The sequence below is a fragment of the Cynocephalus volans genome, chromosome X (genome assembly GCF_027409185.1).
Source record: "Cynocephalus volans isolate mCynVol1 chromosome X, mCynVol1.pri, whole genome shotgun sequence".
NCBI classification, from domain to species: Eukaryota; Metazoa; Chordata; class Mammalia; order Dermoptera; family Cynocephalidae; genus Cynocephalus; species Cynocephalus volans.
Window position 1 is genome coordinate 173,423,266 of NC_084478.1, and position 26,220 is coordinate 173,449,485.

Here is a 26,220-nt window from a genome sequence, read left to right on the forward strand (position 1 = left end):
TCCCGGAATTTGAGTCAAGGACCAACTCTTTCCCTCTCTCCCAGCTGCTTTTCCATCCAAACCACTATTTTCATTCACTTCACTCCCACCCAAAATTATTTCACACTTGCTTGGAGTTGTCTAAATTACACTAAAGGTAACCCAAATAAAATGTTCTTCTAGTGGAGCCAGCTTACTTGTGGGCATCCCTTAATAGCCTTATTTATCAAGATATCCCTGCAGGTGGTGGGTACAAATCACCTGCTTCCTGCACTGTGTTCAGTCGCACTGGCACAGGAGTGCAGGACACCTCCCATACCTGCCCCAAGTGGAGAGTTCTCTCTGCTTGATCCACCATCCAAAAGGACCTGCTCAGAGCAGTTTTTCAATCCAGGCTCTGCTCTCAGTCCTAAGACACAGCGTCTGAGAGCCTGGCCCCTGCCACCACCCAGCTTCAGTGCAGACACCTCCCACAGAGGGAGGTGCAGATGCCTGAACTCCCAAGCTGCCTTGGCTCAGGGCATTCACACTCGACCGCTCTCACCTGGAGACCCACCTTCTGGCCAATCCTTATCTACTTGTTCTGTAGGATGTAGAGGACATCTCACCACACTCCTAATATGGTGGCTGCTCCTAGGCTCCCCCATTCTGTAGGTAGACGTGGGTCTGGCTTATCCTAGTATCTCCACGACTAACACAGGGCCTTCCAGAGAGCGATGCTCAATGAATGTTTGGGGAAGAAATGCACCAGTGAGCAGGGGTTTCATTGATTACAATTTAATTTTGATTTGAATAAGCGAACAAGATCCAGGTGTATATTTTTTAATTGTACAGAATGATAGACTAAAACAGTAAGGAAATAAAAAAATGAACCCTTGTAAATATTTTTCTCCAGTTTACTAATACACTCTGTTACATTTCCATGGCAGTTCTGATCCCAATGCCATGGCATCTTTTTACAGATTACAAATAAGATGGAAGGCTCCCCAATATGTTTCACAAAAACAGCAAAACTCTTTCTCCAAACTGGATAAACAACAAATAGATGTGTGACCAACATATTGGTAAACTTAGATTGTGAAGCTAATACACCTTCTAGTCAAAGTAATAACATTTCAAAATAACAAAAAGAAAAGAAGACAAGTCCCCAAGTTATCCAAATAAAATGCGATGACAATGAGGTTATAACACTGTACTTCCCCCAGCCCCAGCCTGGCCCGCCACTACTTAGATCACTGACTGGGAAGATCATTGACTTAAAACAGGGCGAAGAATCTGCCTGACTTTACTTGGGGAAGGAGAAGCCGCTGGTGGCACTGGAACTGGCACTGGCCATGGCAGTAGTATCATCTACTGTGGCATTTCTAGCCTGGCCCCTCTCTTCCTCATCTCTCAAAGCCTCCTCATACCACAGTGGGAAAGATCTGGGATCGCTCCCATTGATCTTGGCCAAAAACTCCAGGACTTTCATCTTCCTGGCTTCAGCGTGGGCACGCGGGCCCCACAGCAACTCATAGCATGCGGGATCACTGTCGGGCACCTGCCGGTACTCCAAGTAGTTTTCCTGCACCCAAACTTCAGTGATGAGCTTCCTGGGCTCCCCAAAGATGAAGTGCTCCCTCCCAGCATACACCCCTATCACACGCAACGCTTCCCAGATCTCCTTCTCAGGAGTACAGTTGCCCTCCATGAAGATAATGCTCAGGACAAATAGCAGCAGGCCCGTTCTAGGTATGGTCTGGTCATCACTCTGCATCCCATTGTAGGTGAGGCCCAGGGTGGTGACGAGGACATAGGAGTGGCCGGCAGGGTCCACTTCCTTCACATCAATGCCAAAGACCAGCTGCATGCACTCAGAGGCTTCGCTGAAGATGGCAGGGAATTGGTCCTCGTAGTTTCTGAGGACACCATTCAGCATTTCTTCCTTTGTGATCGGCTCCTTCATCTGATACTTGAGGAGCAGCAAATTTACCAGATCATCCACCTTTTTATCCATCTCATTTCCGGGCAAGGACTGAGGGTCTTGTGAGGTGCTCGGCTTCTCCTCTTCCTGGCTGCTGGAGCCCTTATTGGGTTGACTCCATGAAGTGGAGGCAGCGGCAGTGAGGGGGGAGCCGGCTCTCTGCAGACTCTGGGGAGGACTCTGTGTCTCAGCAGCAAACACCTCCTCCTCCCCCTCTGGGCTGCTTGAGAGTAAAAGACAAAAGGAGGAGGGGGAGGAGGGGGAGGAGGGAAAAGAGGAGGGAAAAGAGGAGGAGCAGGTAGAGGAGGATGAAGAAGTATCCTCCTCCTCAGCCTCCGAAAGCTGTGCGTCCACGACGGCCTGCGTCTCACTTTGGGACTGAAGCATGCAGCGCCGACGCTTTGAAGGGCGAGGCATGATGGCTCTGGCCTGGGCAGAAGACAGGAGTGTGGGCTGGAGTTGGGTGATGGGGACGTACAGGCCTGGGGGAGGGAGGGAGCAGGTGAGCGGCCTCAGCCTAGAACCACACCCTAGGGGGCTGTGACAAAGGCCTACTCACAGGTCTTGTCTTTAGGTGGTGCTCGGGGCCTCACAGGGCTCCTGTCCTCCTGGTCGGCCTGTCTCCTGTGGACCTGAAGGGGGAATGAGACGCCTCCTCAGGGTGCAGCCACCAGACGTTGAGGCTCCAGCACTGACAGTATTGTGGTTGGGGCCGGGCGCTGCAGGGTCCCCTCTGTCCTGGGGCCGGTGGGGCCCTTGGTACTCATTCAGGTCACGCACCTCACCTTGACTCCTGCACTCCTGGGCCTTCTCTGCTGTGCCCTGAGGACACTGTCTCACAGAAAGGTCTCACCTCTCAGGTCTTGGAGCTCCTGTAAGAGGAACAGATTAGGTCCTCAGGCTGCAGACTGCACGGACACCTTGGGCTCCCAGTGCTGACAGGAGGGGTGGGCCGGACTCTGTGAGGTCCCCACTGTTCTGCGGTGAATGAATGGTCCCCTCCATACTCACTCGGAGCCCTCATCTTTCCCCCGGCAGGACCCAGACCCAACCCTTCTGCAGGCCTGAGAAACTCTCAGAACAAGAGCTCACACCCCTGATATGGAACAAAGGGCAGTGAGGGGCCCACATCTGGCCACATCTGCCAGGGCTCCATAGGGAGGACAGCAAGTGTGGAATCTACTTGTCCTGAGATGAGGGGGTCCCCTCAGTTCTAACTTTGACAGTTGGCTGAGTCTGAAACAACTCCCTCTTTTGACCTGAGGCCGCCTTCGTTTAGACCAAAGTCTCACCTTCATAAGGTACTGAAGGAGGAAGTGAGGGGCGCCCCAGCCAACCACTATGCTCTGTACCCTCTCATGGCTGACAAAAGTGGCAGGGCGGAACTGGAATTCTGTCTGTTCTGGTGTGGGATGTACCCGAAGTCCGTACCTTGCATCTCGGCATGGCCCGGCACTCTTCCCTGTGCTGACCCGGGTTCTAATCCTTTGACCCAGCTCCTCCTCTCCTTGAGAACATGCACATTAAAAGTGCAGGTGCACCATGCTGGTAAGGGTGGCCGAGCTTCTTTCCTCTGGTGTGGGAGGTCCCCTGAGTCCTTCCTCAGGATTCTCACCTTGACTCCTGGCAGGACCCAGAATTCTCTCTGCTGACCTGAGTCCAGGCCCCTCAGCTCAGACCAAGGTGCTCACCTCCCTGACACCACCAAGCTGAAAACGAAGGGTTGCCTCCACCTAAAGTCCCTCCTGGGGTTTCCCAGTACTGTCACTGGGGGTAGGGGTCCCTCAGTCCTTCCTCAGGGTATTCATATTTACCTCTGGCAGGGTCTGAATCATGTTCCTGAATTAACCTGGTATCACTCCCTGAGACCAATGCTTCAGCCCCCTAAGAACCCCTCCCCACTCCCACCCTGTGGCAAAAGCGAGAGCATGCCACATCTGGCCACCCTTACCAGGACTCTGCTAGGGCTGACAACAGGCAACACCCAGACCCTGTGAGGTCCCTTTTTTCTGGAGTGGGAGCTCCCCTCAGTCTTCACCAAAGGTCTACTTTGACTCCTGGCAGGGCCTGGGACTCTTTGCTGACCTGAGGCTGCTCCCTTTAGACGCAGCTCCTCATCTCCCTGAGATCCCTGAGACAGAAGTGAGGGGGCACCATATCTGGACACCCATGCCTGGTTTCTCCCAAGGCTGACAGCAGGGGCAGGGCTGACCCGCCTGTGTCCTGGCATCCGAGGCCTCGCCTTACCAAGTGGCAGGGCCTGGAACTCTTCTCTTTGCTAATCCTAGTTCAGCTTCCTCATCCAATGCCCTCGCCTCCCTGGGAACCCGCATTCAAGATGAGAGTACTCTCAGTGGAATAGCACTGCCTGGAGTCTATCGGAGCTGACAGTGGGGGCAGCGCGGCTTCCCTTGGGGGCCCTTCTGTGTTCTGAAGTAGGTCCCCCTCACCACTCACTCAGAATCCGCACCGTGACGCCTGGCAGGGCCTGGGTACCCTCCCTCGGCTGATCTGATGCCACACCCCTTAGACGAAGGACGCACGTCTCTCAGATTCCCGAGAGCAAATCCAGGGTGTAGCCCGAGTCCAAAAGCTATTCCAAGTGAACCGATATGATGTGGGGGGAAGTGGGGGGAAGAGGAACGGGTAAAGAGGGACACGAAAATCAACGACAATGTATATTGAGACATTAAGACTAAAAAGACAAAAAGAGAATGAGAAAGCTATTCCCAAGCTTCTCACGGCTGATAGAAGGGGTAGGGCCGCCGCCCAACCCCGCACCCCCGTTCTGATATCAGGATCTTTACCTTCACGTCTTCTTCCTCCACTGACCGCAGACCGCACCGCCTCAGACCAGCCTCCCCTCTCAGCGTGCCAAGGCGGAAGTCAGAACACACCACATCCCGTCAGGCCACTCTGGGGTCTCCTAGGGGTGACTGCAGGGGTCGGTTTCCGGTTCCCGGTGTGGGGAGGAGGAGCTCTGTTCTGGAGTCTAGTTCTCTGTGACCTCCCGCAGGATCCGCACCTCGATCCTGGGTCCTGCGACTCCTCCATGTACTGACCTGGGTCCATCCGCTTCAGATCAAAGTCCTTCCCTCCCAGCGGGAGTCAGAGGCCGCGATATCAAACGACGCGTGCCTGGAGCCTCCCGGGGCTGGCAGCTGAGGTAGGACGGGTTGCGCACCCCTTGTCGTGAGGTCGAGGGCCTTTCAGCCCTCCATCAGTGTGCTCCTAGCAGGGACTGGGACTCCTTTCTCTGCTGATTCGAGGCATCGTCTGTGTTCCAGACACCCCGTCCCAAGACCCAGAGGCCTCTCCCGGAAGAGAGGGGCCTCTCAGTCACCGTGACCCTCTGGGGCTAAGTGCAGGGCCTGGCTGCAGCTGGGATTCCTCTCTCCTGGGATGGCAGCGCTGTCCTCAGTCCTCTTTCAAGATTCCCACGTTTACTGCTGGCAGGACCCGAGGCTCCTTCCCAAAGTAGCTTGAGTCGGGCCACTGCAGGCCAAGGCTTTCATTGCCCTGAGACCACTAAGGCAGAAATGGGGGTGACTTCAGCCGGCCAGTTCTTCCTGGGGTCTTCCAGGGCTGACAACAGGGACGGAGCCGGCCTTTGTGGGCCCCGCTATCTGCGGTGGGTTTACTTCTCAGTCTTCACTCAGGAGGGCCCTCATCTTGGTTCTTGTCTCCTTGCTTAAATGTTCGGTGGGAGACGCCGTGTCCCTGCCACCTCTGAGCATGTGCCCAGCGGCAACCTTGGCAGAGGATGGCTGCGGGTCCCCGGCTCGATGCTTGACGCGTGCTGCAGCGCCCGTGGCTGTGGAGAATTGTGGGAAGAGAAGCACGCCTCCCACTGGGTCTCTTCCCCAGCCAGACGGAGACTTTGGAAACCCTTCGTTCTGTGGTTTTTTTTCCTACACAAATAGGCTTAATAGGTGGGGTTTCGGGAGGTCCCGTTATTTTGAGGCTATCTAACACTGCACTGTCCAGTGCAGTGATTTTAACTTTTTTAACCATCATTTCTATTTAACACACATATATATTTTACATGTCTGCCAATTGTACATTTAGAATATATAAAAAGAATTCATGAAAGAATACCTACCCCTATATTATGTGTGGTTCACTCGCTATTCTATTTCTAGTTCATCATTATTAGAATAGCTTTTCAAAAAGCCACTAGTCACTAAGGTGCTTTTCAGGTGGTTATTAGCACAGACACCAATCAACCCGCTCTTTCCGTCTGTCCTGATATTTCCCCAGAACTATGGGCATCCGTGGTGTGAGGTGCTTGCTTCTCACAAATCATTTTCTTTTGAGCCATTTCTACCTCCTTTTGTTTGCACAGGTGACTGGTCACAATCCCATCTTGTAATACTCTGGCATTCTGTTGTGGAGAAAGTTTCCTCTAGATTTCATTTCATTCGTCTACAAGCTTTTATGTAATTTTAAATTTTTCTTGCTGTTGTGAATGGAATACTTTTTATTACGTTTTTAATTATTTCTTGCGTTTGCGTGACAAGGTTTTTGATCTTGCTATAATGAGCTTCCGTACAACGTTTTTCTAAAGTGATTGATTCATTTAAATATTCCACGTAGCTGTTACTTTGAATTTTCTTCAATAATAACATTATCACTGGATATTATCTCTCTCTTTTCAATATTCATATCTCTGATTTCTTTTGATATCCATGGCTTTGGCTGTGCGTTCCAGTGCAGTTTTGAATCGTAGAGGAGATAGCATTTATTTTTGTCTTGTTCCTGGCTTTAATGGGAATTCTTCTAACATTGCACATTTAGGTGTGTTTGCACAGATTTTAGGAAATGGAAGTTCTATTCCAGTGTTAGTTTACTTTTTTGTTTTTAAATACCACAAACTTGTTTGAATTGCGTTTGAAATGCTTTTTATGTAGCCATTGACGTAAAGTGTTTTTTCCTCCTATGATTGGTATACAGGGAATTACAATTGAAAGCATTTTCTAATTCAAAGCGTATTTTTATTCCTTGGACACAGTCTGTTTATTTAATTTACTGCTATATTGTATATGCTATTAAGTTATTTAGAGTATTTTCTGCTATAAGAGGGAGCTTGGCTCAAATGTCCTTTGCATGGGGTAGTCCCATCTGGTATTTGAATCAAGGAGCGCTAGCTGGCAAAATAAATTGAATAATTGCCGATCTTTGTATATGCTTTGAGAGAGTTATGTAAGATGGTAGTTTGTTTCTCCCCGACCAATTGGTAGAACCGGCCTCCAAAACTGCCACAGCCTGCAACATTTGATTGTGACTTGAGTGTTGAATATAGTTTCAGTTTGTGGTGTTTGATTAAACCTTTAACTGATCGAATTCACTTAGGATTTCAAATTTAATGGCATGATTCTTATAATAAAAGCTTTTTTATTAGAGAAATTGTGTGTGTGTGTGTGTGTATATATATATATATATATCAGTAAAGAGAGTATAGAATGACCCCAGTGTACCAGACACTTAGCACCAACTATCTTCAATACATGGCAATCTGGTTCCAATTATACCCTCGCCTACTTCGGTCTCTTGCTACTGGAATAATCTGAAACATATCCAAGGCATTATAGCATTTCATTTCCAAGTATTTCGCATATGAGCGAGAACAAACAATATTTATCTTTACGTGCCTAACTTATTTCATTTACCATAACATCTTCCAGGCTTATCCATATTGCCATGAATGAAAGGATTTCATTCTTTTTATGGCTGAGTAGTATTCCATTGTGTATATATACCACATGTGCTTTACCCATTCAATAGTTGATGGACATTTGGGTTGATTCCATACCTTGGCTATTGTAAATCGTGCTGCAGTAAACATGGGGGTGCAGGTATCTCTTTGGTATCCTGACTTCCTTTCCTTTGAATAAATACCTAGTAGTGGGATTGCTGGATCCTAAGGTTATTCTACTTTTAGTTTCTCTTAGGAACCTCTATACTGTTTTCCATAATGACTGTACTAATTTATATTCCCACCAACAGTGTATAAGAGTTCTCTTTCCTGCACATCCTTGCAGCATTTGCTGATTTTTGCCTTTTTTGATAGTAGCCATTGTCACTGGAGTGAGATGATATCTCCCTATGTTTGCATTGCATTTCCCTGATGATTCATGATGTTGAGCATGTTTTTATATACTTGTTGGCCATTTGTGTGTCTTCTGTTGAGAAATGTGTATGCAGGTCATTTACCCATTTTGTAATCGGATTATTATGATTATGATTATGATTATTACTATTATTATTATTGTTATTTTGCTATTGAGTTGTTTGAGTTCCTTGTATATTCTGGATATCAATCCCTTTTAAGAAGAATAATTTGCAAACATTTACTTCCATCCTGCAACTTGCTTCTGCCCTCTGTTGCTTGTTTTCTTTGCTATACAGAATTTTTTTGGTTGCTGTAGTCCCATTTGTCTGTCTTTGCTTTGGTTGCCTTGCTTTGGATGACAGAATACCACTTACTTTCTGGCCCTACAAAATGCTCCAGGATCATTTTATGTGTTTCATGCCCCAGTCCTAGAATCAGCCATTTCTCCAAGGAGCCTTAATTCTTTTTATTGTTTGGTAGTTTCAGAAACCTAGATCTCAGTGCTAGGTGTGTTTCTACTGGGAGTTGTTACTTATAGGCCCTCTCAGCTCTCAGAGCAGTGAAATATGTATGTGTATATACACATACCTATAAATATTTATATATGTAACCATTTGTGTAGGTATGCACATACCTACAGATATATTTATCAATATATGCTCAACATGAGTTTATGCCGATGTCTCCAACTCTAATCCATTACCACAGAAATCATCCTAAACCCTCGCCTTAACTTACCTGTAACAACTCACCCCAACAGTGAGAAACCTGGCTCTCACCCTCTGCCAGTCCATTCAATCAATTGTTCGATGTATACATGAATAGTGGTTTTAGAATTGTTAACCTGTACTCCTGTGGGAAACAACTTTACCAACTAGACCATAGCACTTAGGTATAGTTCATTTTGACTTTAGCCTGACAACATTAATTTCCAAGTTACTTCGGGCAGCCAATTCTCCCTTATACCCTTCGGTAGGGTTCTTTTATACAGGTGGAATATTTTGCCACATTCTACATCCCATGCTGAGATTCATTGGTTTCCTCAGGTATTTTGTTAAATTTTCATGTATTAGGGTTCATGTGCTTTAAAGTTCTATGATTTTTGACAAATATATACTGTTATGTCCACACCATTACAGTATCATAAAAAAGTTTCATGCCCTAATAAATCTCCTTTGCTTAACCTACTTACGCGTTTCTTCATATGTTTATCACTGTATACTTTTTCCCCTCTCAAAATGTCGTATAAATAGAGGCTGACACTCTCTAGCCCATTCCAACTGGCTACGTTAACTTAGCAATATGCATTTAAGATTCCTTTATGTTTTTGCATGTCTGCATTTAAGATTCCTTTATGTTTTTGCATGTCTCTTAGTTCACTCCTTTTATTGTTTAATAGTATGCCATTGTAAGGTTGTGTCACCGTTTGTTTACCCTTTCATCTGTTAAAGGATGTCTTGGTTGCTTTCAGGTTTTTTCACGATTATCAAATAAGCAGCTGCAAACGTATGAAAATAAGCTCAGTTTTTGGTGTGGATGTAAGTTTTCAGATCAGTTAGACAAATACCCATGAGTGTGCTTGCTGGGTATATGGCGAGACTATGTCCAGTGTTTGTAAGATACTCACAGACTATCTTCCAATGTGACTGTATCATTTTTCATCTCTACTAGCAACGAATGAGAGTTTCTGCTCTGCCTTCTCACTAGCAATTGAACTTGTAAAATTTTTTTGATTTTAGACATTCCAGTGGGTGTGTAGAAGTATTTCATTGTTTAATTTGCAGTTCTTTAATAGCAACTGATATTCACCATCTGTTCCTATGCTGATTTGCTACTTGTACATCTTCTTTCGTCAGGTGTCTGCTGAGATCCTTTGTCCAGTTTTTAAGTGAGTCGTTTGTGTTCTGCTGTGGTGTTTTAAAAATTCTTTGTATTTTATATACAAATCCCTTATTAGCTAGGTGTCTTGCGACTATTTTCTCACTGACTGTGGCTCTTCTTTTTATTCTCTTTACAATGTCTTTCACAGAGCACACTTTAAAAAAACAAAACAACATCCAACTTATCAATTTTTTCTTTCATGGACCTAAAAGCTCATCACCAAATCCAAGGTCATATAAATATTCTCCTGTGTTTGCTCTTAGAGATTTTATAATTTCTGCATTTTACAATGAGGTCTACAAGCTATTTTGGGTTAGTTTTTGTGAAACGTGTAAGGTTTTAGCTGGGTTCCTTTTTCTTTTTCTTTTTTCTTTCTTTTTTTTTGTTTGTAAATTAACTTTCTTTATAAAATGGCTTTTGCACCTTTGTCAGAAGTCAGTTGACTCTATGGGTATGGGTCTATTTCTGTGCATCATTCTTGTTTATTAATCTATATTTCTATTCTTTCATCAATTTTGCATTGTCTTCATTACCGTAGCTTTATAGTAAGTCTTGTAATTGGGTAGTGTATGTCCTCCTACTTTGTTCTTCCTCTGTACTATGTTGTCTATTTTAAGATGTGCTTTTCATATAAAATATAGAATCAGTTTGTTGATATCTAGAAAATAGTTTGCTGAGAATTTGATCGTGCTGAATTAATAGAACATACTGGAAAAAAAAAAAAAAAAAACCCTGACTTTCTAACAATTTTGTCTTCCAACCCATGAACATGGAATAACTCCATTTATTTTGATCTTTACTTTCTTTCATCAGTGCTTTGTAGTTTCCACATACAAATCCTATACACATTTTGTTAGATTTATAACTAGGTATTTCATTTTGGGGAACTATTGTAAATGATATTTTTAATTTAAAAATCCAATTGTTCATGTCAGTGTCTGGGAAAGCAATTTTTATTATATTAATCTTATTTCCTTTGACCTTGCTACGCTTACGTTTTAGTTCCAAAAGTTTTGTTGTTGCTGGGATTTTCTATATGGACAAACATCTCTTTGGTGGACAAAGGGAGCCATAACTTTTCCTCTCCACAATACACATATTTTCTTTTCTTGTCTTGTCTTACTGCACCAGCTAGGACTTCTGGTATGATGGTGGATAGGAGTGGTCAGAGGAGACATCCTTGCCTTTTTCCTGATCTTAGGTGGAAAGCATCTAGTTTCTCATTAAGTATGATGTTACCTGTAGGGTTTTTATACATGCTCTTTAAGCTAAGGAATTTCCCTTCTATTTCTAGTTTGCCGAGACTGTTTCTGTCAGGAATGTGTATTGAATTTTATCAAATGACTTTCTGTGTAATTTAATATGATAGTTTTTCTTTCAGCTGTTGATGTCATGAATTACATTAAATCATTGTTGAATGTTGAAGCAGCCTTGTATACCTGTAACAAATCTCACTTGGCCATGGTGTATAATGTTTTTGTATGTTGTTGAACTGCATTTGCTTATTGAATCTATGTTCATGAGAGATATTGGTCTGTAGTTTTGCTTTATTGTGGTACCTTTCATTGGTTTTGGTGTTAGGGTAATAGTTTCATAGAATGAGTTAGGAGTTTTCCCTCCGCTTCTATCTTTTGAAAGAGATTGTGAAGAATTGCTAATAATTCTTCCTTAAATGTTTGGTACTATTTACCAGTAAAACCAACCAGGCCTGGTGGTTTCTCTTTTAGAAAGATATTAATTATGGATTCAGTTTATTTGATGGATATACCTTCTTCTAGGTTATCTTTTTATCCTTGTGTGAGTTTTTGTAGTTTGTATAATTGAAGATGATTTTATCCATTTTATTAAATTGTCACATAGAGTTGTCATGGTATTATCCTTGGAATGTCAAGGGGATCACTATGACCTCTTTCTCATTTCTGATACTGGTCATTTGTGTCTTCTATTCTTTTTTCTTGATTACCCTTGCCAGAAGATTATTAATTTTGTTGATCTTTTCAAATAACTAGATTTTGGTTTTACTGATTTTCTGTATTCTTTTCTTGTTTTTAATTTTACTGATTTCTGCTGAACTTTTTATTATTGATTTTCTTCTGCTTTCTTTAGACTTATTTTGTTCTTCATCCTCTATACTCCTGAGCTGTAATCTCAGGCTTTGATTTTAGATTTTTTTTCTAATACATGCATTTAGTGCTATAAATTGATCCCTAAGCATTGCTTTTGCTAATATCACGCAAATTTTGATAACTTGCATTTTTATTTTAACTTATGTCCCCAATTTGATTACTTGGATAAAATTATCTTCAATTACACAACCTACAAAAACTCACACAGATAACCTAGAAGAAATTTAAAAATTGCTATTAGGGCTCTTTCCCTGGCCCCTGAGGTGTCAGGAAGTGCGTCGTTTCATTTAGACGTTAAATTCTCCCTTTCTGCTCCTGTCGGTATTCTAGTTACTTAAATGTTACACCTTCTGAAATTGTCCCAAAGTTCTTGAATATTGTTTTCTGTTTTTTTTAAATTACTTTTTCTTTTTGCATTTGAATTTGGGAAGTTTCTATAGACATACTTTTGAGCTCACTGATTCTTTCCTCAGTCTGTTCAGTCTATCAATGAAGTCTTATCAAAAGTATTTCTCTTAGTGTTTTTCTGTTAGTGTTTTTCTTTCCAGCATTTCCTGTTAAATATTTATTACAGTTTTCTATCTCTGCTTACATCTTCTTACCTATGTGCTCTTGCATACTGTCTGCTTTTTTCATTACGGCCCTTGACATCTTAGCCATATTTCTTTTAAATTCCCTGCCTGATCATTTCTGCATCCGTGTCATAGCTGTGTCTAGTTCTGATGTTCGCTTTGTCTCTTCAGACTATATTTTCTTGCCTTTTAGCATGCCATGTAACTTTTTGTTTTTGTTGAAATGACAGCCATGTTACATTCAGTAGTATGAACGGAGGCAAATAGGCCTTAATAGTGTGATGTTGTATGTCAGTAGAAGTTGGACTGTATTTAATGTTTACTGCCCTGTAGGTGCCAGAGGCTTTGAATTTCTTTAATGTTCTTGGTTTCCTTTCCTCCTCACTTTGGGTTTCTCTACACGCTACTTCTTAAATAGATTCTCTGTCTTACAGTTCTTTCAGCTGTGAACTGCTGTTATTATGGTAGAGGCCTGTTAATGTGGGAAGGTGTGGGAAAGGGAAAGCCTTCTGCAATCTTATGATTAAGTCTGTCTTTTATCGTGTCTGTTTTTACTGGGCTGTGTTCTTCAGAAGTTTTTCTTACCTACTTCTGTCCCTTAGCGGAGATAGAAATGCTAACGGAGGCTGGGGTAAGTTAAGTGCCCTTCTCCCCATGTGAGATAAGGCTCTGGTAATGTCTTTGTCACTAGAGGTAGGTCTTTGTTACAGAAAAGGCATAGGGTGTATTTCAGAATGATTACTTTCCCTCTCCTACTGCCAAAGATATGATGTGAATTTTTGGCTCCTCTCTATGGGAGTCTGATGGAGCTCTTAGAGGTAAAAGCTACGAAAGTGTGGGGCCCCCCTAAGACTGTAGGTTCAGGAGTTTTTCAGTCTCATGCAAGTTCACACTCAGTCTCCATCGATTTGTTCATGTTTCCATTTCCGTTTTCCTACCAGTTTGTAGCTCCAGTGGCTTCTGCTCAAAGTAAGCTGGTCTCAGCTGTGTTTGACCTCATTTGCCTGTCATCCCCTAATTTTGGAGCAGCAGTTTTCCATGTAATCTCAATTCTCTGATAGGTTCAGGAAAACTCGTTGAGTTTCAGTTTGTTCAGCTTTTTTCTTGCTGTAAGGATGGGAGTGAAAATTTCCACGCACTTTACATGTGAAAGCTGAAAATGAAAGGTACCACATTTTTCATGAGAATTTTAAACTTATTTTCTTTTTTAACAAATTCAGAAAATCAGAAGGTACGAAAATGATGTAAGAGAAATCTGTGTACCCACTACCAGATTTTTATTTCCGGACAGATTGCTATAACTTCAGTTTGTGGCTTAATTTGAGGGAATGAGTCTGGAGTCTCATGCCTGTCAAGAGTCTATCAGAATCTTTCGGACCCACTTTAGGGGAGACCCAGTGTGCTCAGAGAGGAAGTTATGGCTCAGTAGGTTGTTACGTTATTTCCATTCTTCTGCTGTTGTAAAGACTGTCACTACCAGTAACCTTGCATGTATGCCATTTTGCATATACATGAGTACATCTTTAGAACGAATTCATTTTAGTGGAATGCTTCCAGGTAAAAGGATACATATACGTGCATTTTCTATTTCTTCTGTCAACCTTGGTAATATATTAATCATTTATTTTCTAAAATAATATCATATAATATAAATTGTCCAGTATTCTGGCTTCAGTTCGTTCATTGTATGATCTTACATTCTAAACTCTCTGATTTATTTCCATGTCACTTTTTCTTTTTTTCTCATGACCACTGTGGTTTTATTTCTCAAGACTTGCCAGAGGTTTGTTTTATTGTTTTTAAGAACTACCTTGTTGTTTGATTTTATTTATTAATTTTATTTTTCTTGCCTGTGTATTTTCTATTTCATTAGTTTCTTATATTATTTTGATTATTTCCTTCATCCTATTTTCCTTTGGTTAATATACTTGTTCTTTTTCTTGTTCATTTGTTTAATTGAATGTTTAATTTCTTTCGTTTGTTTCCCGTTTTCTAAATAATTTCTAATGAATGCATTTAAGACTCTACATTTTCTGTGAATATTGCTATTTGTATGTATCTCATGGGTATTGATATGTAATGATCTCATTGTCTTTCATACTCACACGTTCAGATTTTTTATTTCCTCTCTACTCGGGTTATTTAGACGTATAGTGGTATTTTCCAGGTGGTTTCTTTATCTATCTATCTGTCTGTCTTCTATCTAATCATCATCTGTCTGTAAGTCTATCACATTTGTTTATTTTTGCAATTCATTATGGTGCCGGAATCTGGCTTTTATGATTTCTATTTAGGGAAACTGAGGAAATTTTAGTCCCCTAGTACATGATCAAATTTTGCAAATATCACATTTGAAAAGGATATATTTTTGTGTGTGCTTTGCATGCAGAGCTCTACCTATTTATGTATATTTAATGGTCTAAGCTCTATCTGTCTATCATCTACCTATGGTAAGCCCAGGCTCTGTGGGTTGTGTTCTCACTTTCTTGATAGTGTCCTTTGAAGCACAAAAGTTTTTATTTTATTGAAATTTAATTTATCTAGTATTTTCTATTGTTGCTTTTGCTTTTGGTGTCATATTGAAGAAAACATTGCCAAATCCAAGACCATGAAGATTTATTCCCATTTTTATCTAAAAGTTTTATAATGTTAGCCTTTACATTTAGGTCTTTGTTCATCTTGAATTAATTTTCATATATGGAATGAGGTAGTGGTCCAACATCATTTTTCGGCATGTGGCTTTCCAGTGGTCCCAGAACCATTTATTAAAATGATTGTTCTTTCCCCATTGGATGGTCTTGGAACCTATGTCAACAAGCAATTGACCATGGATGTTTCATTTTATTTCTGGCCTTTCAATTCTATTCTCTTTTTCTATACATCTGTCTTTATGCCACTATCACACTGTGTTGAGTACTGTAGCTTTATAGTAAATTTTGAAATCAGAAATTGTGAGTCCCCCGACTTTGTTCTTATTTTCCAAGATTGTTTTAGCCGTTCAGGGTTCTTTGCAATTCCATATAAATTTCAGGATCAACTTTTCCATTTCTGCAAAATAAGAAGGTAAAACTTTGATAGGAAATGCATTGAATCTGTAGCTCAGGTTTTGCAGCATTGCCATGTTCATAATATTAAGTCTTCCAATACCTGAATACAGTTTGTCTTTTAATTTATTTAAGTCCTTAATTTCTTTCAGCAATGTATTGTAGTTTTCAGTGTACAGGTATTACACCTCCTTAGTTAAATTTATTCTGAAGTTTTTACTTAATAGTAATGCTGTGAACCTCCATCAAAATTGAAGTTAAATGGGGTTGTTTCTCCCCTCCCCCTTTTTGTATTGAAACATAATTGATTATACATATTCGTGGAATACAGATTTTACTATCAATATTTGTGTACAATAAGTGATGATCAAATCAGGATGTTTAGCCTATTCATTACTGCACAACGTAGTAATTCTTTATGTCCATTAAACAGTTTCTCGCTAACTTCCCTTCCCCCTTTCCCACCTCTAGTAACCACAGTTCTGTTCTCACCTTCTGAAAGTTCACTGTACTGTTGTGATTGTTTTCTTTCCTTCCTTCCTTCCTTCCTTCTTTTCTCTCTTTTCTTTCGTCCTTTCCTCCCACTTATGAGTGACGACATCCTTTTCTGTGCTTGGCTTTATTCACTTAACATAATTTTCTCCAAGCTCATCCATGTTGCTGTGAATGGCAGAATTTCATTCTTCTTTACGGCTGAGCAGTGTCCATTGTGTACATATACCATATTTTCCCGATCTAGTCATTCATCAGTGGACACTGAGGTTGGTTCCAATTCTTGGCTATTGTAAATAGAGGTGTGATGAACATGGGAGTGCAGGTAACCCTTTGACATGATGATTTCTGTTCCTTTGGGTATATACCCAGTAGTGGGATTGCTGGATCATATGGTCACTCTATCTGCAGTTGTTTGAGAAACATCCATACTGTTTTCCATAGTGGCTGTACTAATTTACAATCCCACCAACAGTGTAGAAGATTTCCCCATTCTCCACATCCTCACCAGCATTTGTTATTTTCTGTCTTTTTGATAATAGCCAGTCTAACTGAGGTGAGATGATATCTCAAAATGGTTTTGATTTGCATTTCCCTGATGTTTAGTGATGCTGAGCATTTTTCATGTGCCTGTTGGTCTTTTGTATATTTTCCTTTGAGAAATGCCTACACGGCTCCTTTTCCCATTTTTAAATTGGATTCTTCGTTATTTTCCTGTGAAGTTGTTTGAGTTCCTTGTATATTCTGGATATTAATCCCTTGTCAGATTTATAGTTTGCAAATATTTTCTACTATTCTCCAGATTGTCTTTTCATAATGTTGGTTGTTTCCTTTGCTGCGCAGAAGCTTTTTAGTTTGATATAATCCCATTTGTTTATTTATTATTTTGTTGCCTGTGCTTCTGGAGTCTTACTCATAAAATCTTTGCCCAGTCCTGCTTCCTGAAGTATTTCCCCTATGTTTTCCTTTAAGAGTTTTATAGTTCCTGGTCTTATATTTAAGTCTTTAGTCCACTCTGAGTTGATTTTGGTATATGGTGAGAGGTATGGGTCTAGTGTCATTCCTGTATATGTGGATGTCCAATTCTCCCAACACCATTTATTGAAGATGCTTTCCTTTCCCCAATGTATGTTATTGGTGCCTGTGTCAAAGATCAGTTGGCTGTCAATATGCGGATTGATTTCTGGGTTCTCTATTCTGTTTCATTGGTCTGTGTGTCTGTTTTTATGCCAGTACCGTGCTGTTTTGGTTACTATAGCCTTGCAGTATAGCTTGAAGTCATGTAGTGTAGTGCCTCCTGATTTATTTTTTATGCTCAGGATTGCTTTGGCTATTTGCAGTCTTTTGTTGCTCCCTATGAATGTTGGGATTTCTTTTTTCTATTTCTGTGAAGAATGGCATTAGTATTTTGATGAGGATTACATTGAATCTGGAGATTGCATTGCATAGTATGGACATTTTCACAACATTAATTCTTCCAGTGTGTGAACATGTAGTGTCTTTCCGTCTTTTTGTGTCCTCTTTAATTTCTTTCAGCTGTCATTTGTATAATGACATAATTCTCATTCCTAACTTTAGTTTTGGATTGGTCATTGCTGGTGTATACTAATACAGTAAATTTTTCCATGTTGATCTTATATCCTGCGATCCTGCTGAACTCATTTATTAGGTCTAATATTTTTTTTCCCTGGTTTTCTAGGATTTTCTGTATACAAATTTATGTCATCTACAAATAAATGTAGTTTTACTTATTCCTTTCCAATCTGGATATGCCTTTTTTTCCTTGCCTAATTTGTCTGACTAGAACTTACAGTAAAATGTTAAATGGAACTGGCAAAAGCAGACATCCTTGTCTCCTTCCTGATTTAAGGGGGAAAGTATCCTATCTCTCACTATTATGTATGATGTTAGCTGATTATATACTGATGATGGCATATAATTGTATCTTTTTAAAAATCCAATATGGCAATACCTGCCTTTTGACTAAATCACTTAATCCATTTACATTTAATATCATTATTGAATAATTGCAATTATGCCCGTAATTTACTTTTTGTTTTCTATATATCTCATGTGTCTTTGTTTCTCTACTTCTTTTCTACTGCTGTCTTTTTTGTATTATGTGGATATTTTATAGTGTAACATTTAGTTCCTTAATTATTTTTTTTTACTACATTTTTAGTTATTTCCTTAATGGTTTCACTAGGGCTTACCATATACATCTTATCTTATCAGAATCTCCTTCATATTTCTGGTTGCTCAGTTCCAGTGCTATAGGTAAACATTACATTTATATAGCTGTATTCTATTTTTCCCTTTTTAGTGATATTTTTATTATACGTATTAAATCTATGTATGTTACAAATTCGATATTACATTGTTAGAATTATTACTTTATCTTCATGTATTTTAACGAAGATAAGAGAAGTATATATTAATAGTTTATGTTATATTAACATTTTTATTCACCATATTCAGTTCTCTTCATTTGTTCATATGGATTCAAGTCACCATCTGGTGTTATTTTCTTATCTCAATACAGCTTTGCTCACACCCACGTCCTTTGTGCTATTAGTGGTAAATGTATTACTTTTCTGTGTGTTACTGGTCCAACAATACAATTAACTTCCAATAATTGCTGGTCAATTGCTCAATTGTTTTTAACAATGCCCTAGGACATAAATTGCTCCATGGACTGATCCAATTAAATGTGGGCTCCTTTGCAGGAATAGTGTTTGAGTTCAGTGTTTTAGACTTGCCTTGACGCAGGAGGGCTCTTAGCTATCTCTTTTCCTGGTTATTTCTGGTAAACCAGCGGCCTATGGTTTAGTTATATCTCTAATGGATCTACCAGTATTCTCTTCACTGCTTTTTATCACAACATCCATTGTTTTTAGAGTGCTTTCAGGCTTGAAACTTCTCATGCTCTATATCAAATGAAGTCAGTTCCTTTAGGTAAAGCTTCAGAGGTCTCTGTTCTAGTACTTTGCCTCTCCCCCTGGTCAAAATCTGAGCCATGTTTCTGGAGCTAAAGGCAGAACCAGTGGAACAGTTCTTCTAAATAACACCCCTGCTCTAGAAGCAGGGTGCTTGATGTGTGTGTGGAGCAGGGGGCTGGGTGTGCATGGGGGGGCAGTGTCAGTGGCTTCAGGTCTTAATGTCTTGCCTTTCCTGGCATGAGAACCCTGCCTTATGAGGTAAGGCAAATCAAACCCCAGTATTCCTAGTGTGCCGTGCCATGGACAGAGTTTCTGTCTCATGGGTGTGGGTTGGGTTGAAGAAGAGAAACCCCACTTCTTAATCACACTGCCCTGGAACTTAGCCTCTGCAATGGGTAGCTTGGGGTGGGATGAGAAATGTTGATGGTTGAAAAGTAAACTAAACTGGAGACTCGGCCTGAAGAATCGCTGAGCAGGCAAAACCAATTAAGCCACATAAGTGACCTAAGCTTTGCTTGATTTGCAAATATAAGTGAAACAACTCGAGCGATTTCTTGTAAATTCCTATACTAAAAAAAACCCAAATAATAAAAGTTAAGCTCCATCAATCAGAAGTAGCCAACAAACTTATGATTATATAACTAGAGACTTTCTTATGGAATAGACCAAATATGACAACTGTATAACTGTACCCAAATATTTTCTTTGCTTTACTCCTCTGTTTGTCCTATAAAAGCCTTCCCATTGCATTCCTTCAGTGGAGCTTTTGAACCACTTCTGGTCTGAAGTTGCTTGATTCATGAATCATTGTTTGCACAAATATACTTTAAAATTGTAGTGTGCCTCAGTTTACCTTTCTAACAATGTCATTCCTCTGCAGGAAAAATACCATCCTCTTCAACTGACTCTCGGGGAAGAGGGAGCTTTATGTTCTCAGCTGCATCATCTGGAATAGAGTTTCCTTCACAGTGTGATACAAGGGAGGAGTGAGGGAGTGGGTCATGCTTTAAAAGCCAAAGACTTTCACTGTTGTTACCAAATGTTAGTAGTTTTTCTTGAATATGTTTTTCTTCATTTGCCATATTCTGGTAGGACCATTTCCAGAGATTGAAATGGTTGTTTTAAAAATAACTTTTACCAGTTTCGTTGGGGAGTGAAATGGATCCATGGAACTCTTTTTGTCGCCAAGGAAGAAGTAGAATTCTCTCGATGTAATTCTTGTTACTTAGGTTTTTTTTTTTATGTTTATATTGGTTTTCTTGTCATTTATTTCTCCATTTTTTCTGTGGTCTGAATGTGTCCTCCAAAATTCATACGTTGAATTCATATATTGAAACTTAATTGCCAATGTGATAGTATTAAGAGGTGGGGACTTTAAGAGGGTGGGGCCCTCGTGGAAGACATTAGTTCCCTTATAAAAGAGCTTGAGAGAGTGGGTTCACTCTTTTCTGCTATTCCACCACATGAAGATATAGCATTTGTCTTCTTTCTTTATCCTTCTGTCCCTTCTGCCATGTAACGACACAGCAAGAAGGCCTTCATGAGACATACAACCTGCTGGCAACATGATCTTGGACTTCCCAGCCTCCAGAATGGTGAGAAAGAAATTTCTCTTCTTTATAAATTACCCAGACTGTGGTGTTCTGTTATAACAGCACAAATGAACTAAGGCAATTTTCTTCTTCCCTCATTTTTGCTAGATAGATAGCCTTGTATTTTTCCCCTCTAATGTAATGTACTGTTTTGGAAGTTCTACTATTTATTTCCGTTCTGCAAGTTGTTGCCTTAAAAATTCTAGCAAATTGGGGTTTCTGGTTAGCTAAGTCGGTTAAAGTGTGATGTTGATAACACCAAGGTCCCAGATTCGATCTGTGCTACCAGCCAGCCACAAAAACAAACAAACAACAACAGCAAAAAACTTCTAGCAAGTACATTTAAACTTATAATCTCCCATCAACAAAAAATATTAATCGTATTTTAACGTTTTTCTCAAACAAGACTTTTAGCAAGCTTTTGTTTATTTTCTGACCCTCCAACGCTATTCAGTTTTCATTGATATTAACTAAATTTTTATTTCAAGTCAATATTTTCAACAGCATGCCATATCTATTTTATGTCTTACATTAAAATGATAATAAATTTTATAGTCTTATTATGAACAACTATTTATTGTAAAGCGTAAGTTTTCTTTTTTGGTCACCAAGGGATTTTGCCTTTATTTTGCTTGGATTCTAGTTTCCTTTTGCCAGATTACGTGTCAGAATAATTCTTTCAGTGATGCTGCATGGATCATCGATTTCTTGAGACCTTGTATCCCTCAGAAGGTCTTTATTTTGACTTTATACTTGATTGACAGTTTCTCTGGCCAAGGAACTCTAGTTTAGAAATCGTTTTCTCTTGGCAGTTTAGACATGCCACTCCACTGTTTCTAACATCTTGTTTTGCACATGAGAAGTCTGATACCAGTCAGATTCATATTTTTCTTTTTTGTAGGCCACCCTTCTATTTTTGGTAGAAAATTGTAATACTTTCTCTTTGTCCATAGAGTTTGAAAAACTATCTAGGATGTGTCTGGATATCTCCTGAGAAGTCATTATTGCTGTTGTCCAAATATTTTTAGTTCTCCTCCTGGGCACATGGTGGACTGTGCTTCCCCACTCCCTTGAAGTTACATGTGGCCATGTGACATGTACAGACTAAAAAGACTTGATAGATGTAGCATCACTTCCATGAAGGAGGTTTAAGAGGAGTGCACAGTTTGCCACATTCTCTTCCCTCTGCAATAGCAGATTGTGTTAAGCACACATTAACCTAAAACCTCTGTAAAGGTTGTCCCTTAGTAACTACAATAAGCCCAGCCCTCCTGCTACCTAACACTAAATAGGGAGTATGAAAAAGAAATCAATCTTTTGTTGCTTCAAGTCACTGATATTTGGGGGTTGTTTAATATTACAGTATAGACTATCCGAATTGAAAGAGGAATTGGTACCTGGAGGTGGTGTATTACCATAACAGAAATAGTAACAGTAACAATGTTAACAATAATAGTAATAATAAAAATAATAATAATACCTATATACCATTGCCTGAGGTACCAGACAGTGGGTGCCGAGTACACTGTTATTAGAGGCTGGGAGAATAGTGATCCATGTTTTGTAGTGTTTAAACAGTCGCTGAAAATATTGCCTGCATTCATTTGTAAATCAGATATTCTATGAAATGAAGGTGTAGCTCTAAGAGAAAAGCTTAAAATAGAGAATATTGGCACCCTGTGTTAGTTTCTGTGGATCATATTTGACAAGATATTACAAGAAAGAGCTGAGGTCACATAGGAATTAGCTGGTTTGCAAGCAATGATGCAAGTGAATATAGAGTCCAGGAATGTGAGGACGTTTGGGGTTGGAAGAGGTAATTGCTTCTCATCCCCAATGAGTAAAAGACAAAACAGAGAAGAATTTTGGTGACAAAAGTTTATTAAAACTCCGCCTTGTAGCAAGGATTAGATCAAAGGTGTGGTCATTTGACCGTTGTCAGAATCTCTGAATGAAATGTGTTATCTCAAAGGAAAGACCAAGTTAGGGCTGTTGCCCCAAGTAAAGCTTTTCTAATGGAGAAAATGGTTTAGGGAAAATAAACTTAGGACGTAGCTCTCCCACAAAAGCCTGATAGGCTCAAGTTACTCACGGTTATGTTGCAAGAGACATGAGTATGAGAAAGCAAATATGCCAAGTGTGTTTAGAAATGAATTGCGGGTATAGTTATTGGCATTTGAAGCTGGGTCAAACAAAATCGGTGGATTAAATTAACTGTGACTGTTTGGGACTTAAAATGACTCTTGGGCTCCAAATCTATTATAAACAAGAAACAGGTTGTGAGTTTTTCAGCCCCCGAGAAGTATATATTTCCCAATGCTCAATCCAGATATGAAGAAGGGTGACAATAGAAAGAAGCACTCTGAGGAAAGAGACCAGGTCTACAGAGAAAAATTTACTGGGGATCCTTTCCCAGAGAGCAGAATCAGGGCTTAGTCGAGGAACATTTTTACCCTCTAGGCGAGGGACTCTTTCTAAATCTGCCTAGTGAGATTTCAGATTTGCTATTAAACAGTGCCTGATGTGATAACTATTCTCCTCTCTAGAGGGGAGTATTTATTGTGGTTGTCTTTTCTGTATTCCAGCACCGAATATTGCATATGAGGGGCAAACAACAGTTTTTTTCTTAATTCATAATTTTCTCAACTACGAGGGGACACCTCCTGAATAAATAAAGAAATATCAGAACACCACTCAGAGGTCCTATTTTGAGAGTGAAAGAGGGATGGAATGGGAATTTCTGATTCCTCTTGAGGGATAAGTGTGTTCTGCGTGAAGAAAAGAGAGAAAGCAAAATGTTCAGTGACAAGAATGAGGGGTGTTTTAATTCGTGCTCTTTACGAACTATCCCAGTTCTCTTTTCAAGCCCATTGTCAGGATTGCTCTTGGCCACCCTTTGAATTTAGGTGTGGCCACGTAATTTGTTTTGCACAGGAAATGTGAGCCAAAGTTATATATTTCACCGGATAATGGAAGTTTTAAGAGCCAATGTGCAAATTCCCACATTCTTTTACCTTGCTATGTAACCATGGAAGCAGGTACTGTGGTGAAATCTCCATCAGTGTGTGTTCTGAGTGATTACAATGAGCAGAGTACCTGTGTTGACCAGAAATGGATACATGGTGTGAGAGGAAATAACACTTTGTTGGGTTAAGTTCTGTGATTTGAGGTAGTATAGTACCACAGCACAACCAAGCCTAGCCTCACTAATGCAGTTTAGTCTTGTGTCTTCTTTTCAATACTCGTCCCCATTTCAACTGTCCTATGTACCCTTTGGTGGCCATTCTAACTCTACCTCTCTCAGTAAGCATGGTTCTGCTCAGTGGCAATAAGAAACACGTTAAGCAATCAAGGCATCAAGGTGCCATAATTGTTATTTAACCTATAAAATCTGCCAGGAGAATATCTTATGTTCTAGTTCTAGGGTTTTCTCCTGTGTAGTAAAGCAACTGGTAAAATATGTGAGGTGATATAGATACATAAATACGTGATCTAGTTATACTCATTATATCCATGTTCATGAGAGTTAAAGAAGGCAGATTGTGCAGGCTGTTAAAATTTTAATATCCCTATTGATTCATTTCATACTAAATGAGCATAGAAGTTTTCTGGAGCAAAGATTAATTATTATTTACTTTCATGCAAATAACAACTATGTGGTTCTCCTGTGCCCCAATTTCTTATACCTGGTACGACAAGATGAGAGCTGAATGTCACTCTACACAAACAGAATGTGTCTTGCCAGCAAGGAATGCAGAAGTGAATCTGGCATGTATGTAGAGTGGAGAGGGACTGTCCCTATTGAAAGAGAAAGACCCTTGCTCTTTGGGAAAAGTCTGGTGTTTCTACTGTCTTTTGGAATGTAAATAAATGTCTCTATAGGGAAAGAGAAGCCCATTATCTCCAACTTTACAATCCAGGAATTCTTCATGGCCCTGAAGTGTAACACATACCTCTGACGATAAATCTCTCTGGATTTCCCTCAATATCTGTGCAGTTGTAAATTACCTTCTATGGCTTGTCCTTTTATCCTAGGTCCCAAGACTTAGTAAGACTTGCTCAGCAAGCCCAAACTCCAGAAAGAAACTATTTTCTCTACAGCTCCACTCAGGCTCAGTAAGTCCCTATTATTTAGCTCCAGAATAAACCCACATGATCTTACGCTTTCTCCACTACACAGTCCCCTCCAGAACTTTTCCCTTGACCCTCTTATAAGAAAGAGCTAGATACATCATGTCATTTTCTTCCCCTAATTACTGGTTTCTCTTATACATGGCTTTCCCCATTGCAATATAAATAACTAAAGGAAGGAGCCTAAAACTGGGACACTTGTGTAGCTAAATCGTGCTTGGACAGTGTAGTTGAACTTTAGTTCTATCCTTGGCTTGTCTTCATCACATGAATAAGGACACGTTGCAACCTACTTATTAACTTACCTGTTTCTTTCTAGATCTCCCTTGAATATACCAATTTAACAGTTTAGTTTTATCAACTAAACCATTCCCATTTTCCTCCTACGATAGACACTTTTCCCTCTGATTAACACTACCTGTTTCGGTGGACACTTTCTATCTTAAAACTCAAATCTTTTCTCTAACTCAGGGAAATGTTAGCTCAGGATTTATTTGATTGTTTCACTCCCTCCTTTGTCTCTTGTTCCCTCCTTCTGGGACTTCTATTAGATCGGCTTTTGGTCTGTCTTCCAAGCCTCCTAACTTTTCTGCCTAACTCCTCTTAAAATTTTTTTTGGCACCACATCTGGAAAGAATGCCTCCAATTAATCTCCCAAGTCCCTAATTGGTGCTACATGTATTATCTTTCTGTAATTTACCATTCTACTGAGATTTTTTTAAAAGATAATAATGATTGTTATTTCAAAGTAACTGGTTTCTCTGATTAATACTTTTTAAAAGCTGACTGCTCTAAGTTAGTGGATTTGCTACCCTCCTCACATGTTTAGGGAACAATAATGACACCTTTAAAAATTTTTTTATTTATTATTAGCATATTCATTCTTACAAATTGTGATATTTCTTTATGTCCTTTGCCCAACCTATCACTTCTCAAACCCCCCCTCCGTCCCCCCAACCTCTATTATCCTTAGGTTTGTTCTCCCCTTCTGAAAGTTCAGTTTGTTACTGTGGTCTTTTCTTTCTTTCTTTCCTTCCTTTCTTCTTCCCTCCTTCCCTCCCCCCTTCCTCCCTCTCTCCTTCTCTTCCTTCCTTCCGAGCAGCCAGCTGTGAGTGAGAATATGCGGCATTTCTCTTTCTTTGTCTGGCTTATTTCACGTAACATACTTTTCTCCAGATTCATCCATGTTGCTGCAAATGGCAGAATTTCATTCTTTCTTATGGCTGAGTAGTATTCCATTGTGTTTGGATACTACATTTTCTTCATCGCGTTGTGTGTAGATGACGTTAAGGTTGGTTCCATATATATCTTGGCTATTGTAAATAGAGCTACAGTGAGCAAGGACTGCAGGTATCCCTTCTACATGATGATTTCCATTCCTTTGGATAT

At 40.3% G+C, this 26,220-nt stretch overlaps 1 protein-coding gene across 1 annotated transcript; it reads right to left on the minus strand.

Moving 5' to 3' along the window:
- Window positions 1–1,264: 1,264 nt before the first annotated feature.
- LOC134367662 (melanoma-associated antigen 10-like) lies at window positions 1,265–2,359 on the minus strand. The gene has a single exon (XM_063084407.1). The coding sequence runs from the start codon at window positions 2,357–2,359 to the stop codon at window positions 1,265–1,267; it is 1,095 nt and encodes a 364-aa protein (XP_062940477.1).
- Window positions 2,360–26,220: the final 23,861 nt, after the last annotated feature.